Source organism: Varanus komodoensis, unplaced genomic scaffold (assembly GCF_004798865.1).
Source record: "Varanus komodoensis strain SLA01 unplaced genomic scaffold, ASM479886v1 scaffold72, whole genome shotgun sequence".
In the NCBI taxonomy this organism is placed as follows: domain Eukaryota; kingdom Metazoa; phylum Chordata; class Lepidosauria; order Squamata; family Varanidae; genus Varanus; species Varanus komodoensis.
Genome location: NW_025336374.1, coordinates 313,915 through 331,813, shown reverse-complemented (window position 1 = coordinate 331,813; position 17,899 = coordinate 313,915). Strand labels below are relative to the sequence as shown.

The window sequence follows — 17,899 nt, the reverse complement described above, 5'->3', positions numbered from 1 at the left end:
ACTGATGGCCCTGGACGGATTTGATTACTATGGAACTTGGCTGTGGATGTTTAAATAGGAATGGTATATCCTGCTTCCTGACCTTGTACATCACCTCCAGGCGCCAGGAGGTAGGGTGAGGGTGATTTGGTAACTGCCAAGACTCCATCATTGCCTGTCAGAGAGTCAAAATGAAAGGCAAGGCTATTGGAACTGAGTCCTCCTTCCGGACAACATTGTAAATGTTGTCCTGGTTGGTACTGACATGCTGCTGTATATCGATCTGGAGGGGGGAGGACATACAAGCCAGCAGTTCCAAGAAGCAACCATGGCTGTCACTGGGCAATCCCAGGTCCTGAGTTGATATAATGGTGTCAGGAGACATGATCTGTTGTGATTTCTCCAAATCTGAATCTGACTGGTATGGGGGACTCATGGAGGAGGAGCCATCAGGAGACATTGGGGGTTGGGTGAGAGCTGCAGTGGATGTAGATGGAGCATCCCTCAAAACTGATTTGAGGGGTGGGATGGTGGTCACGTTTTGGTGGTGGTGGGTAGTATCTGTATGCGGGATAGAAATCCCACAGATAAGGACAATCCAGATGTTCAGGCTCAAAGTCCCCATAGGGAAGAGGCACCCAGTATCTAGAAGGCTGACAAGCAGGAAGTTGAGGAAGAAGGAGGGAGGACAGATGATGAGAGGCCCTCAGAGATCCCTCCGGAGATGACTGGGTGGCTGGAGTGGAAGTCGATGACCTCGTGGGTTGCTGTTCAGGACCCGATGGAGGAGGCAATTCGCGGATCTCTCTATCCAAAATAGAAGCTCGCGCTACCAGATCAGAGCACTCAGGGCTGGACTGAGGGGAGATGAAGATCCAAGGAGGTGGTGTCACCTGCATAACTGACTGGCGGCTGGATGGCTCAGTTGGTACCGAGACAGGTGGTAGATCGGAACGATCTGAGCGAGACACCTGAGGGTGTTTTTTGTGCCAGCACTTGATCTTATCAGACTTATCCTTCTTAGGGTGCTTCGGTTTCGTGGCCCCATCAGATCCGATATGCTTTCTCTTCTCCTTATGTTTTTTAGGAGGAGACCAAGTGGAGCAATTTCCATCGGTACAGACATCATTCCCTTGAGATGGACGAGAGAAGGCGCTCTTAGCAGAACCAGGAACAGAAGAAGTGGCAGCCACCATGACCTGCCTCACTGCAACAAGGGCTTGGTCCCAGAGTATTTTTTTCAGCCTATTTTCCTGGTTTTTCCTAGCCTGCCTTGTAAATGATTGGCAATGGCTGCATTTATCTATTCTATGCTCCTCTCCCAGACAGAGAGTGAGGATCAGAAGGAGACATTTTTGCTCTGCACTGGGTGCACTTACAGAAAGCTGCCTGCTGCGCCACTGAAAGAAGAATATAGCTCGGTAAGGTAAGAGGACGATAGAAGGGTTTATTTTTTTGGAGGGGAAGGGTTGGATGGGGAGGGGGAAAAGTTGTGAAAGGTTCAGTAGGGAAGTGAACAAACTAGGGAATGGAAGTGATCATGAGGTGAGGAAGAAAGTGAAAGAAGATAATCAAAGTAAAAACTATGGAGGAAAAGACAAGATAAGCAAAAGAGCCCAAGGCACAGTGAACAGTGGTCACAAGCAGACTGGAGAAAGGGTGGGCACTCTGTCCATTTATACTATAGGGGAGGGGGGTGCAGAGTTCCTGCCAAAACCATTAAAGCTGTTAAATCTTCCTGGCAAAAGGCACTGCACAGGTGCAGCACCCATATAAGTGTGATGCATGGAGACCATGACAAAGAAGAATGCGTAAGGGCAGAGCAAGGATGTAATAAGGAACTAGCCAAGGATTGACAATCAGGAGGACAAACAGAGGTGCAGATACCTTGACAGGATAACAGGGCGGGAGACATGGCATGGCAGGAGACACGAGATTACAGGAACCAGATGCAGCAAGTGTCAGGCAAGATGCAGGTCCTGAACCACAGCTTGCAGGAAGCCCTGCATTACTGAGGCAACATGGTGAGGCAGGATACACAGGCAAGGCAAGAGGCAGGCACAACAGCAAGTCAACATGGATGGGCAGAAAACAGCAGGAACCAGGAGTAGGAACAGTCAGGCAAGGTGCAGATGAACAGGTGAACCTGTGTTGCTGAGGCAACATGGCAAGGCAGGAGACATGGCAAGATGCAGGAGACACGGCAAGATGCCGGAGCAGGAACAATCAGGCAAGGTGCAGGCACAGCAACAAACAGGATGACCAGGAGCTGGCACAAGAGCAAACATCACTGAGGCCAATTCTGGAAGGAAGAGTTCACTCATATAGCTCTTCCTCCAGGACTCCCAGCTGGTGCGTGTCAGTAGACTGAGAGCTCCAGCAGGACCTGGGGCTGATTTTGCAAATATGGTGGTGACTGCTCTTGTTTTGGCCATCAGAGCAGCCCAGATCCTGATAGCTAGAGCCCAACTCAAGGAAGGTGCAAGCAGGAGGCTCCAAGGTGGGTGTGTGTTCATTCTCCATGCTGCTAGATATATGTAACACAGCCTACATTAACAGTGCATGGTCCTGTCCACCAACCTGAGTGGGAGAAAAAGGGTTAACACCATAGATAAAATGAGCCTGTCCCTTTGCTCCTCCCACTGCACCTGGAAAGGCAAAAGGATCAGATGACCGTTTTTGCCCACCTCCTCTCTCTTTCTTCTCTTGTCTGAAGAGAAGCATGGTGTGCTCTTGTCTCTTTAGCTAACCAGCTAACATTCGACCAAGATACCAACATATCTCCTTCATGAAAGTCACAAACTGATTCTTTGAAAGTAAATAATCCTTATAGCATTTTTATTAAAAAGCTTCTCAGTGTGGATTGTAACAGACCCAGGTGCAAGCAAGAGCCTCTTTACTAAATCTGTTGTCTAATGCTTATCTCTGCTGAAATTGCATATAACTGAAATACACAAGTGGTTCTGAACATTTTCCAGGAATCTTGGACCTTGCTCCAAAGGTCAGCTCTCAAACAGACTGTCCTATTCCAACAGGCTTGTGCAGTAAAGGTCTGACAGTGAAGGGGAGAGTCTACAATGTGGCCCTTGCCCAAACAAAAGAGGCAGAGGGAGTGCCCATTGGTGGTTGTAAACTTACCCCCACATCTCACACACTTTCTGAAAAGGGCTTTCACGGCCACATGGTCTAAAAGAGATGTGATGATGTGAGCTGCCCCGAGGCTTCGGCGAATGGGGCGGCATAAAAATGTTTTAATAAATAAATAAATAAATAAACATTTAAGTGGGAAAAAAGGATAAAAAATCAGGAGAATGATGAAGGGAGGTTTTTTAAGGAGGAAAAAGAAGCAAAAGGTTGAGGCAGGAAAAGGCAAAAGAGACGAAAGACAAAATGAACTTCCTGCTAACAATCCTGATAACAATAGAAATCAAGAAAGAACTGAGGGAATGGGCAGAAAGTCATCTAACAGAGCAACGCTGAAGACAGGGATGGGTTTCCCACCAAAATACTCAGCTTAAAAACTTCCCAAAGACAGGTTTCATGCATGACCAGAGTTCATATGTGTGATGCACAGAGACCATGAACTATTACGGATTTTTTCACAATTGTCTTGAGTCAGATTAAGCTTAGACAAGGAATGAAAAGAAACAAAGCTATTTTAAGTACAAGATGAATTCAGTATTCAGATGTTGAGGTTAAGAATGGTACAGAGCTTCTGCACTCATTCTCTGCAATATATCTGTTTGCTGTGTATAGAGATATGGCACCTCAACTCTGAAATTTTTACTCCATTCCTTCTCTCTTCTGGTACTGTCATGGGCAAGGGTTTCCCTCCTTTTGCACAGCCAAGGCAACTGACCATTCCTTTGTGGAAGCTGTACCCAATCACCACAGTGTGTACGCCTGGGAATGTACAGAGGGGTTCACTGAACCCAATCTAAGCAATGACTTCCAGAAACCCTCCTTTACAGTATGTCTGAGCCCGAACCCTTCAGGAGGGCCCATTTGAGAGCAAGCATGCCTTTTCTCTGTATGCCAACCCTCTAGTTCGCTAGCTCTCCTCTCCCAACACTACGTCATGGGGTAAAGGGTTATATCAGCCTCATCTGACTTTGACAGTTGCTCTCCCATGCCTGCCCCAACCCCGCCGGACAGCTGTACATCCTGGTTATTCTCACAGCCTACTTGGGCATTTGGGGAAGATGGCCCTGAGACAAACACCTCCATTTCTCTCATTTCCCCACCCTCCAGCCCCTCTCCCCACCTTCTCCTCCTCATTCTCTGAGGTTCAGATCAGTGTGACTTGGGAGTGCTCACCAAAAGCAATGGCTCCTATCATCCCCAACAGGTACAAAACTCATTTCACTTATTTGATATATTTATACCTACCCCATCAAAAAGTTTGAGACTATTAGCCTATAAATAATAAAAACATAAAACTAAACAGATAAAAATAGAGCCAAAATTAAAAATGGCACAGCGGCAGATAAAATTACCTAGCTAAAAGTTCTAATACATCATATTAAAGGTTAAAGTAAAAGGCCAATTTTTCCTAAAAAGAATATTCTAAAAACTGTGTGCAACCACAGAAAGGTCTGCTCCTTGATCGCCTTCCATCTAACCTCAGCAGGTAGAACAACAAGGAAGATAACTTAGAATTATTAAGATATGAAATAAGCAGAGGGGATTACGGTAGATAAAGACAAATCCTGTGTATGGTAACAGTTGCATACTTGTAAAACTCTTGATCAGGGTTAAGAAGTTTAGCCATGGAGAGGGCCAGTTCAGTCAGCTCTAATTCCTAGATTCTTATCACTGAATGCACTGAAGTAGTTGCCCAATTAATTATCTTGTTCAGTTTTCCTTAGTGAAAAAACTGTTCCCCACCATACCCCACAGCCTTTCAACTATAGTCGACTTTCATACTGACCAGGCTGAGAGGTAGGTGGCATTCCAGAAGGTAGAGCACTTGGTATCAGACCTCCTGATGGTAAAATGCTGCTTAGATTTATACCTGCAGGGCTTGTTGCACCAGTACTACATCCCAGCATGGGGTTTGAGCCACTCATCAATGTCTGTGCTCCACTGTACAAAAGGAAAGACAAAATCATTTGATTAATATGGCATACAACATGAAGGAGCAGTTTCATCATTAAAGTCACAACAAAGACATTCCATCATTAGTCAATGCTAAATTGTTCAGTCCCAGCTGATTTTTAATAAACCTTTAGAAAATTAAAGGCAGATTTGTTAATATAAAGAAGGTAGGAAATGAACTCATCACCAGAACACACTAAGTTGGCATCTTAAGATGTATTTTAGAAATTCTCACAGCTGCACATACACTGCTCAGATAACCTGTCCCATGTAAACAGGAGAACATCTAAAAGTCACTTCAGACAACATGTGAGGAATTGGTTTGATATACTCAGTACCACACAGAACCCTTATTCTTAAGCAAAATTTCAGTGACAGCAAAAACAGAATGGAAAAGTTTACTTTATTTTCTCAAGAGAAATAAAGTCTCCAGCCTGAGGCTGATATTATAAAAGCAAATTCTTACCTTTTGCACAAAGTCTACATATTTCTGTTTATCAGCTAGTACTTAAGAATGTGGAGCACAAAACATGTGAATGTGCCCTTACCCACAATACAGGGGTATCTCTTTATGTGAATACTGAAACCTTTTCAGTCCCTTCACATAACATCTACCCTAGAATTGAATAATTATATGGCAAATTTAATGTAAAAGCAAAGATCAACTATGAAGTACTATAGCAAAACCAACTTACCACATAGAGCCCACTACATTGATGAAGTTAAATCCTGCAGTGCTTGTCATGACCTGGCTGGAGGAGGTTCCTGTAGCAATGGATGTTACCATGGTGGAAAGAGGAATGGTCATTACAGGCAGAGCCTGGCTCAGAGACAACTGCTGCTGAGCAAATGGGGTTAACATGGTGGACTGAGGGGTGAAGCCTGAATCTTGGGGAGTAGGGGTGGTAGATTGGGTAATCAGAGTTGAGCTCTCAACATCAGGAGGGTGTGGGGTCGATGAAGGGGTGTTGGTTGGAGTAGGAGTAGGAGTAGATGGCTTAGGAGTTCCAGACCCTGCTCATTGAGAAAAATAAAAAGCACTAGTTTGTTATAAAAGGTTCTTTCTTTTGTAAAATAAGATTAATGGAATCTTACTTAGCTCATAGTAAGCTAAGCTTGCTCCAATTACAACAAAAAAGCAGATTACAAGTGTTGCTTGACTACTACTCTCTTGACACATATATGGCATGTAAACTATACCAGAATATTTAAATAGCCATTTCTATATATTCTTTTAGGTCATTCTAACACAGATCACATACTTATACCATATCTCTGCCATGAAATTGTCAGTTTAAGTGATTCATTTAAATAAAGCATTTTGCTTCAAAATGCTCATTCAACTTGCATAAAGTAATACTTGTACAGTGCCAGAATATTTAAACAAAAAGGAAAACTGAACAAGGACTATAGCTAAACTGAAAAAACTGTAAAAATAGTTATCTATAACTGGTTTGCTTAACTTTATCTAATCACAAAGGAAGAAAGAAGCAATGCTTGTAGCAAAAAGTAAAACACCAGGTTTTTAGCATGAAGCATAAATTTAGCATGAAGACGTTGTATAATGGAATGAAAACAACCCCCCCGCAAGCTCTTGAGGTGTTTTCATTTTATGTATGTGTGTTTTTTTAGCTTTCATGTCCTGCAGAAAGAAAGGAAAGATATGTGAATGTCCAGAAATGAGCAAAGCCCTTATTTACATCAGTAACTGTGTGCAACATATTCATACAATTCATACAAGCAACATAAGATGTGTGTGTTGGGGAGAACAGATAGGTTGGGGAATAAAATTGCATAAATCAAAATTGTTGGAAAGTTTATCAAAGTTTCCTTGTAGGTTTTCTTTGTGTAAAACAAGAAGGCAGGAAAAGTGATACCATTTGAGCATCCAGACAATTTAGACTATGCCACACTCAAGCCACAGGACTACATTGTGCAGTGGACAGAAGAAGTGAGAAGGTATTAGCTTATAAGCTATTGTTATGGATTCCTTTTCTCTCTCTCCCTCTTCCTCTCTCTCTTCATATAAATCTTCTAATGTTGCACCAGTACTACAGGTTGATAGTACTTTAAAGTACTTCAAAGGTTGATAAAATCCACAGATACTATTTTATTTAAGAGATTTATAATACTAATACTGCTACTCAATTCAGAAAATGTTAATTTTATTGTTGTCCTCAAATTATTCTCACACTGTAGTCATCAGCAATGATTTGTAAAACAGTACGTAAGTGTTTTAAAAATCAATTTATAGTTTATTGTACTGCCATCTTGGGACTGTTCATGTTATATACATACACAGAGATACAACTGCACCATATCTGAATGACATTTAAAAATGTTTAGCTGCTTAAAATATGCAAATTAAAGTTGGTCTTAATGAGCTACTGTTGATACACTGGTGGAAAGAGCTGCCCTTTGGAAACATCTATGGTCACATTAATTAACTGTGTCAAAGAGAGACCAATGTTGGTTGCATAAAATGAATTAAAACGTATACACGAAGGGTGCATACATGTATAATTATACAGAAAAACAATTACAATTACAGTGAACAAATACATACAATTAACAAGAGCCCTGCCTTAAGTGCTGCACATCTTTATACACTAGCTAGGATATAACAGACATTTAGATTTTCCAATCAGCCAGTTGGGGAGTTAACCATGAGAAGCCTATGAAGACTTAATGGAGAATTTAGGGCGGGACTCACTTTGTGAAGAACTTGCAGGAGACATGGCAGCTGGAGAAAGCATGCTCAGTTGATTCAGGTCCAGGGATTGCTTCCGAGACACAGTGGGAGGCTTGGGAGGAGCAGGAGGAGGAGTTGGGGATTTTAGGTGGCTACTTGACTGCTGTGGACTAAAAATGATGCCTGAAATACAGAAGTAAGTAATGTTATGTTCTTTCAACCAACGTCAAACATTTTTTATTCTGTACTTCAGTTATGCAATAGGTGTGCAGTGTAATTCATGCAAAGGGTAAGCAATGAGTTTTGTTCTGTACAGCTGTTGTTTTTACACAACATTTTTATCCTGCCTTTTTCCTCTTGTAAGAAACATAAGGAGACTTATCCTTTTCTTATCCCCACAACAACCCTGTCAGGTAAGATAAGCTAGGTGTCTGTGACTGGCCCAAAGTCACCCATATTTGTCTAAAGAAAGAATAGATACAGTATTCTTCCCTCCTAATGGCAGTTTTAAGTATAACAGATCTCCACAGTGAACTTTCATTTCCCAAAGGAAGAGTACTTGCCAATCTGTTTTGGGGAAAGACTCTCCCAGTTCCAGCTGCTTAACTTAGGAGATGTCTACCCCTAACCAGGAGAGGCCCATCAAAGAAGTGGGTGAAGTCAGCCATAAGTACTTTATGACACAGCATAAGAAGGGTGGGCAAGGCAGAATTATGTGCACATTCAAGAAAAATTATCAGGTTTGTGGGAGAGAAATTTTCCCCATGTTTATTTATAATTAATTTATAAACTATAATTAAAACAAAACAGTGTTTAAAAGCATTTACCTGAAGAACTACTTCCTGAATTTGAAGGTAGTTTGATAGGAGGAGGCCGGTGTTTCACACCTTTTCCCAGTACTGAAGACTGAATGTATCCTGAAACACTGTCAGGCTGCTAAAACATACGCACACACATAAATGTAAACAAGGTAAGTTACATAGGTATACTTCCAAGACTATAAAAAGAATGGGAATCGTATCTGCTTCAAAAGAGCCCTTGGGGACAAGAAAGTGTTCCAAAAATGATGTGTTGTCACTATGTTTTGACAGAAAATACTGATAGCCAATTAAGGAAATTGAAGTGCCAATCTAGATCAACACATTCCAAATTCCCTGTCACCTGTTACCTTTCCTCAGTGGAGTAATTCAAGTAGATGCTCACAAAATAAGGCTGTTTACCTGTAACTGATGTTCTTCAAGTGGTCATCTATGCATTTACACATATGGTCTCTGTACTTGCGTGGGACTTGTTAGCAAATTGTTTCTAGCTAAGTTAACTTTTGCAGGAGTCATGCCCCTTCCTCCCCTGGTATATAACTGCAGGGCTCCCAAGCTCAAGGAGACTGGTGTTCTGACCTCGGAAAAAGAAAGAAGGGAAAAAGGGGGTCTGGGCACAGCCTGACCTGTATCCATCCAGTCTGGATGCATACAAGAAAGAAGGGTTACAAAGCATCAAGTATGTTATCAACACCCAGGCAGGGATGGTGGGTGAGTTGTGTGAATGCACAGATGACCACTCAGACAGCATCCGTTACAAGTAAGCAACTTTACTTTCTGCTTTGTGATCTCTGCGCATCACACATATGGGCAACTAGCAAACTTACCTTGAGAATAAAGGGTAGGTGTTGTCAGCAAAGGACCATCAGAGAAGGAATGTATCACCTAGTGAGTTCTACCTGACTCTGGTTTGAGAGCTGAAGGTCTCACATACTGTGTTGACTTCTGTTGCAAATAGATCTATGGATGGTGTTCCCCAAGCATGGTGTGTAGAACATCTTGGTGAAGTTTCCACTTAGGAGTCTCATGGGGTATTTTCAGTGTATCCACTGTGGTATTCTTGGTGACAGCTAGACAGACAGCTATCACTGTAATGTCCCTTTGAATACACCAGTCCCATGGCAGGAGTGTAAGGTGGGACAGTGTGGTCAATTTAGTGCTGCCTTGTCTGTTTAAGTAAAACACTTCTGTAGTTTTCTATTTGGATATGTCTCCCCTGAGGAGACATTGGAAGGAAATCAAAGCTTTCTGGACCACTAAATTTTGAGGTAGTTGATGTGGTTGCCTCAATCCGGTTTTGGTCCATAGTACCTGTGCTTTCTTGCCAACGTAGTGTGCTCCCCAGCCAAGGGGGGATGCATCTGTTATCATAAGGGATGGTTCTAACAGTACTAAGGCAATTCCATTCAACAGGTTCCTTTTGTTGGTCCACCACAAGATACGCCCCCAAACAGGATGGAAGAGCATTAAGGTTTTCTGTGTTGAACTGAAGTGCGGGTGGAATGCATGGATGAACCACAGCTGAAGTGGACACACACATAACCTCACAAACTGGACAACAACTACAGTGGAAGCCATGTATCCTAGAGTCTGTTGTACATTCTAAACAGTTGTTCTCTGTTCAGATTGGAGGTGAAGGGCTGTGTTAGTTGCAGCTCCACATTTTCATTTTTATATGTCCAACTCAGTTGTTTTGGACCTGCTGGGTGAAGGCCTGGCAGTGTAAACATGAATCCATCCAGTGATCTTCACTGAGGCAGAAAAGCCATAACTAATGTCCATCTGATAACAACATTTTTATATTGTAGTGAACATCTTGTTGAAATACTGCTTTGAGAGCCATCAAGAAGAAAGAAGAGAAGGAAAGCTGAAGTATAAGATAGAAGGGAGAGGTTGGGGGGGGGGAAGGGTAAAAATAAGAAAAAAAATAGGAATGTTTAGGTAACATATAGGGCTAAGGACTTCAGGAAGGTAGTTATGAGAAGTAGTTAGAAGGTTCTAGAAGCTAGGTATGTTTTAAGGAGAAAGCAAAGCTAGGAAACCTGAGGCACGCAAAATGACTGTCAAAAACAAACCTAATCTGGGTTGGTAGGAGCCAAAACCCATTTGCCTGGCTGTAACCTTGGCTTTCTGAAGCGTATCCAAGAACTCATCCATCCTCGAATGAAAAAGGCCTTCACCATCTAAGGGCATGTTCTCAGTTCTGAACTGTGTCTCCCGGGGCAGGTTGGCTTCCTGAAGACATACATGCTGTCGTGCCTGATGCCTCAGCAGAGGCAACACCTCAAGAGGAAGCATCAAGCACCCGAAGGGAGGATCAGACATCAGATCAGGAGGACTTATACTTGGACCAAGCACCCCTTCCACAACCTGGCTTGGGACCAACTGAACAGGCAACCAGTCCGCATCCTGACCCTTTACCCCTCAGGCAAACAGCCACACCTCAGCCTGACCACGAGGGCCCAGAGGGAAAAGACACTGCACTTTCTGTCTCTAAAGAGCGTGGGCAGGATGCCCCCCCCCCCCCGACATTGAGTCTCCTGAGCAGGATACAGGAGACGCAAGAGATGAGATAGATTTGTCTCGCGCATCTCTTAGACGTAGCTTGGCAACGACTGGAACAAAAGGAGGCTTTGTCCCGCCTTAGGGGGAAAGGTGGGACAGAGAAAGCTAATCCCACATGGGTTCCTTGAGAGACATCACTGGGGAGATAGCAACTGACTTGTAAAGGTCATTGCTGTAGAGCTTATTTGCAGCATCGTAAATCTTGTAGATAAGTAGCAATAAAGGACTTTAATTTTATTGCCTGCATAAGTGTGGATCATTTATAACTGTGAGCTGACTTCGCTCATAACACATGCCTGCAAACAGCTACCACATCAATAAGGGCCCTCAAATCTTAATCCCTGTGATGGTGAGCTGATGTGATTAGTTGTTTTGACAGCTGGAGTGCCCCAGAGGTGAAGCCTCTGGCAAGCTCTCATTGTTGCTCTAGGAGAAATGTAGCTTGAGACTCCATCTCCTGCCAAAGAAAGTCCTACGGCAAAATAAATTTGATGATACGCGGGCCCTCACAGTCCATCAGGGTGGAATGTTCTCTGAATTGGTGCCCAAGTCACCTCAATCACTATGGAGTTTGGCCGAGGATGATGAAGGAGGAATGGTATGTCCTGTTCCCTTATTCTATATGCACTTTCTAGGTAGAATGATGTTGGGTGTGGTTGATAGGGCCATTCCCAAGGTTCTATCATTGCATCTTGGAGAGTTGGTATGAACGGTAGGGCTACTGGAACCATATTCTCAGTACATATGACACCATAGATTGAGTCTTTGTCTGAGGTTCTAAATTGTTGAACGTCAACACCTAGAGAAGTTGCCATTCTCACAATCTGCTCAGAGAAACAACCCAGACTTTCACCTGGTGATCCAGTTCCCTGGTTCAAAATCATGTTGTCTGGTGATGTGGAAGTGGCTTCTTCGGTATTAGCAGTAGAGTCTGAGTTGGAGTCATACGACACATTGGAAGATATGGAGCATGCTGGTGAATCCTGTCTGGAAGGAAGGTCAGTCTCGGGCGGTTGGGATGCGCATGGAACATCATGTGTTTGCTTCCTCTATGGTCTGGGAATCAGTGGGTATCGGTGTTGAGACATGTAGCCCCAGCCATACCCAGGAATGTAGCAGCGGTATGGAGGGGGTGGCATCATCCAGCAGGGGTGAGGCTCTGTTATAGGAATTTCCAGCTGGAAAGCATGTATGGAATGTCAGGTTGAAGCAGGCAAAAAGTTGACCGTTGGGAGGCCAAAAGGACATGCAGTTGGTGGAGGCTGAAGCTGGGGTCCCATGGCTGAATCCAATGGGGCTCGCACAGGTGACTCGGGGGATGCTCGAGACCAGGTAGGTGAATCCATCTCTCTCCTTCCAAGACTGAAGTCAGGAATGGCAGTTGCATATGAGGGATCTCGATGAGTGACAGAGACTTTGGGCTTGATCGGACCTGTGAAGATTGCCTGGGGGAGCTGCATATCAACAGCTGGCGCCCAGGGCATTCCCTCAGTATGGATGATCTCGGTACTGACACCTCCAGTAGCTCACACAAGTCGGTGGGATGGTGTTCTGAGTGGGAGCACCATTTTTTCTTCTCCTCCTCCTCATCATTGTCGGAGCATTTTTTCCTACGAGCCTCTTTGCGCTTGATATACTTTCTTTACTCCTTCCTTTTTTTCAGAGCCTCAGATGTAAAAGGAGCTGTTTTCAATCATGAGGCTTTTGGAGTTCCTTCGATTGGTTTGGGGTGTCTCCCTGGGAAAGAGAGAGGCCAGCTGATTTCCCCGCCAAGACTTCTCTCATCTCCACCATCGCTCTCTCCCAGAGTTCTTTTTTCAATCTGCTCTCCCAATATTTCCGTACCTGCTTTGTAAAAGCCTGGCAATGGGAGCATTTGTCCACCTGATGCCCTTTGCCAAGGCAGAGTAAATATAAACAATGGGTGTCTGTGGAAGGCATTTTAGCCCCACATTGAGCACTTTCTAAACCTGACCCACTGGCACAATTAAGGAAGAGAAAGATGGAAGGCAATAGAAGAAAATAGAGGAGTTGGACAATCTGTTGTTAGTCGCGAAGTCGTGTCCAACCCATCGCGACCCCATGGACAACATTCCTCCAGGCCTTCCTGTCCTCCACCATCCCCCGGAGTCCACTTAAGCTCACAGAGTTGGATGATAGGAGGTTTTATTTTTTAAATATTTTTTTGTGAGGGGATGGACCATTGGGGTAGGGGGAACGGTGGAGGTTTGAAGGAGAAAAAAAAGAATTGAAAAGTTTTGAAAGTCTTTTAGAGCTATTAAGGCATACTCGAAAGTGAAAGAGACAACAAGAGAAACCCAAGGCAAAGCGAATGGTGGTCAAAAGTAGACTGGCAAGAGGGTGGGAATTCCACCCATTTATACCGGGGGGTGGGGAGGCGGGCTTCCCACCAAAACTACTAACGCCGAATCTTCCTGAATACAGGCACTGTGCAAGTGCAGCACCCATATGTGTGATGCACAGAGACCACGATGAAGAAGAACAGTATTATTTATTGTTGTATAAACAATAACCATTTCTTAACTATTATATAGAGAAAAAGGTCAGGAAGTTGATATTTGTATTACATACCTTCATCTTCAGGAAGTCTCAGATTTTTTTTCACACATTTCCTGTGCCACATTACTGAGATTAGCCCCAAGTTCTACAGCCATTGGCTTCATGGCAGATACTGAGGTTACTGCCACTATCACCTTTGTTATAGTTTTGCTCAACTTGGGAAGTTGTTTCAAAACCAGAAAATCTAACTTGTGAGCGTGTTTGGCTTTAGCAAATTGTTGTAGCAAGGGAAAGTGGGCACACAGTCGTCATCGTCTTCTTTTTTGGGCTATTCTGGGTTCAAATGTACACTGGGGTATATACTCCTTGTCAAGTTTAGAGAGCCTTGAGCCTGGGAAGAGTGAATTAGTGGGGAAGACCAGGTAGCTCAATATGTTCCACCAAGATGATCTAGCACTATTCCATCATGAAAGATCCCTCTACAATCCAATTTTCTAGGGGATGCTGGAGACATCTGACTATATCTTCCATGTAACGGTAGGCCAAAAAACTGACTGCAAATGAGCTGTGCACTAGTGCATGTAGCCAATTCACTCTTTCTTTGTTTCTCCCTGCTAGCAAAATCATTAAATAAGCCATGATGTTTTACAAACATAAATAAAACATGTTTGTTTAGCATGTCATCTGCACTGGGGATTCCTAGCTTGCTGTATATCAGAATTTAAATTCAGAATGTGTTCTAGCTTACATTTTCTGAGATAACTTACAGTGTCTAATGTATATTTTTCCAGTTAATTTGTAATGGGGACATATTTTGAGAAGTACATATACTAAGTTATAACAATCAAAGACGATGAAACTATGTGGATGGGGCAAAAGTCAAATATTTAAGTCACTGAAAGAAAGTAAATGTCTATTTTTGTAGATGGAAATCTTGTAGAACCATTGCAAGATTTTATTTGGGTACAAAGATATCCTTTAATACTCAGTAATAACTTACTTCTATTTCCTTCCCAGGAGAAAGATGGTCTGATCCAACTGAATTACGAAACATCTTCACTGGACATTTAGCTTCGTTCTGAATTAGCTCCTGGTACTGGCTGACTACTCTGTAACATGGTATTAAATGTAAGTCATTCAAGAGAATACAGAAGCACTAAGCAGAAGTGTATCAACCGGGTTAATGAATAATAAATGCAGATTTATGTATATTTTGTTTTCTTTGTGTGTCTATTAATTCCATGGGATTGAAGTAAAACATATATAAGATGCAAAGAGGATTAAAAGTGACCTAGACAGAATACATTTTACTCATTATTTGTACATATATTCAAACTGATACGTTTCTGAATTCTGAAACTCAGTATATGAGTTGTTTCCAGAAGTACGGCCTGGGTTTTATTTTGAGCAAAAAAAAAAAAAAAAACCAACCCTAAAAGTGAAAAGAGGAGGAATGTAGGTAGAATGATGGCAACCAAAGGACTGATGGACAGGATGATATACAAAGCATGCAACTGATCCATGAATACTGAAGCTTGTACAGTGTATGTACGTACCTATGTTACATATGCACATACAAGCAAAAAGCAGATTTTTTGTGTCAGTTATTCTGGGTAGTATTCTATCATGCCCTTGCACAGGGCCACCAATCATACAAAGGGATTTTGCACTTTAAAAAAAACAAATCTAAGTAAAAACACTAGTTTCCAGAATAGGGCAGAACAGTGGTATCTATAGAAGAAAGCTCTGCTGACCTGTCCTTGTTTTAAAATGAGCATATTCACTTCTAGGGGTATTTTTTCAAGACAAAAGCCCTGTTGCACAACCGCTCCCTCCCGTGGTACATCTGAACTAATGGAGGCAAACTGACCCTACTGGATACTGTTCACATACAAAATATTTCTCATTGTGTCACGTAGTAAAAGACCAAGTCCTAATGTTTGTGCCTACAGTAGTAAGACAGTGGCAAGAGGAACAGGAATCCATGGAAGTAATAGATATAAACATACAACTGATCTGGGAAGAGGGAAAGTGCAGGTTCCTTACCTGTAACTGTCGTTCTTTGAGTGGTCATCTGTGCATTCACACGTATGGGTGCTGCGCCTGTGCAGTGCCCTAGTTTGGGAAGATTCTCCTATACTAATATTTTTGGCAGGAGCCCAACCTCCCCTCCCCCTAGTATAAATAGGGAGGTTCCCACCATTTTGTCAGTCCAGCTGGAGACTGACTGTTCACTGTCAAACTCTTACTGGTTTTTAGTAAGAAAGAAACCTGATGTACGACCACCACCACCAACACAGAGCCGGCAGTTGGGTTGTGTGAATGCACAGATGACCACTCGAAGAACAACAGTTACAGGTAAGTAACCTGCCCTTCTTCTCTGTGGCCTCTGTGCATCATACAGATGGGTGAGTAGCGAATTTACTGATTCAGGAGGTGGGAAGATGTTGTCACTGGAGTACCGCTGAGAGGACAGCACATCTGAAGGAACAGTGCTGTCTGGCCTTTACACCTAGCCAGTAATTTCGAATGAATGTGGATGGTGTCAATCACATAGCAACTTTACACAGCTTGTCCAGTAGTATGCCAGAATGCTGTTGAGATGGAAGTAACTCTAGTCAAATTGGTTCGCCTTTGGCATGCTCCTTGTATTTGACAAAAAATGATTTTGATTTGCAGAATGATTCTGTGTGGAATTGATAAAAAGCAAGTGCCCTGCGTACACCTAAGGTGTGAAAGGATCGTTCAGTCGAGGATGTTGGTGCTGGAAAGAAAGTTGGTAGGATAATATCTTGGTTCAAGTGAAAAGAGGTGGCTACTTTTGGTAGGAACCTGGGATCGAGGTGAATGACTTTTTCCTTGTGGAAATTTAAATATGGAGGATCAACGATCGACTCTGAGTGTGCAGAGCTCGCTTGCTCTCCTTGCTGATGTAATTGTCACTAAAAACAAGGTCTTCCAGGAAAGAAGTCTAAGGTCAGTCATTTCAAGTGGCTGTAACGGTAAAAGCCTGAAGTTCTACTGACAGGCTCCAAGTCGGTATGAAGGAATGAATTGGAAGGTTCAGGTTGTTAAGACCTCTCATGAAGCATGCAACTGGATAGGAAAAAATGGAAAATCTGCCAATTTGTCCCCGTAGTGTGAGGAATACCTTTATGGAGGTTGGTTTCAGTCCACTTGGTGTAGGGAATGGAGGAAATACAAGACATCTTTGATCATGGCAGTGGGCACTTCAAAACTATGATCCATTCTGTAGTGCAAAAAATATTTCCACTTTGCCGCATAAGATTGCCTCGTGTTTGTTTGTAATCAAGTTTGTAAGATGAATGGAATTTTAGGGCACAGGGTCAATGGTCCTGATATCATTGGATCAGCGAAGCAGTCAACTTCAGTGTTGAAAGGTCTGGGTGCAAGATTTTCCCATTCCTGGGAGATAAAGTCTGGGCTTTGTGGTAAGTGTAGGTATGTCCATTGGGACAGGTCCAGTAATGTTGGGAACCAGATCTGTCTCGGCCACCATGGTGTTATCATGATACATGATGTTTCATCTTTCTTGATTTTTGCTAACATTTTTGTTATTAACAGAAACAGCAGGAAAACATAGAAAAGGTCGTTTCCACAGTATCACGAAGGTGTCACTGAGTTAATGTAGTTCCATTTTGATTCTGGAGCAGTATCGAGTGCCTGCTCTGTTCTGTTCTGTCACAAACAGATCGACTGTTGGCATGCCCCATTGTGAGAAGAATTGGTCGCAGACAATCTCATTCAGTTCTTATTTGTGCATTCATAGGGAGGAATGAATAAGTGAGTCCACTACTACATACTGCCACATGTACTGCCTGTAAGTGGACATGGTGACAAATACACCAGTTCCACATGTGCATTGCGAAGTTGGTTAAGTGGGTTGATCTTGTTCTGCCCTGTTTATACAGAATATAGCCATAGTATTGTCCATGGCGATTTGTACCTGTTGTCCTGCTATCAGGTGTTTGAAAGAGTGAAGAGCTTTGGATACCACCACTAGTTCTAGATAGTTGATGTGTCTGTTCCATTCCAAACCTTGCCATGTTCCTGGAATCCATAATGTTGAGCAATGTTTTCCCCAGCCAGTCATGGATATGTCTGTTGTTACTGTGGCTGTAAGTTCCGACAGCAGAAAGGGCATTCCTTGGTTTTAGTTGTTTTCCATGGTCCACCATGTTAGAGTCTGTGATATTGGATGAGGAAC

At 42.9% G+C, this 17,899-nt stretch overlaps 1 protein-coding gene across 16 annotated transcripts in view; it reads right to left on the bottom strand.

The window, feature by feature from the left end:
• SUPT20H (SPT20 homolog, SAGA complex component) overlaps positions 1–17,899 on the bottom strand; it is a 94,236-nt gene that overhangs the window by 31,180 nt on the left and 45,157 nt on the right. For 7 of the 16 annotated variants that reach the window (XR_006416840.1, XM_044452419.1, XM_044452424.1 and 4 more), the window contains exons 16-20: positions 14,672–14,780; positions 8,596–8,704; positions 7,790–7,951; positions 5,772–6,090; positions 4,910–5,064 (exon numbers count right to left, since the gene is read on the bottom strand). Coding sequence is in view for 15 of the 16 variants with exons in the window: in XM_044452419.1 (XP_044308354.1) it covers positions 4,910–5,064; positions 5,772–6,090; positions 7,790–7,951; positions 8,596–8,704; positions 14,672–14,780 (854 nt within the window). In the remaining variant the exon portion in view is untranslated. Of the gene's footprint in view, positions 1–3,479; positions 3,787–4,718; positions 4,723–4,909; positions 5,065–5,771; positions 6,719–7,224; positions 7,952–8,595; positions 8,705–14,671; positions 14,781–17,899 lie in introns of those variants that run through there. The other 9 variants (XM_044452428.1, XM_044452430.1, XM_044452436.1 and 6 more) reach the window with 6 other exon arrangements.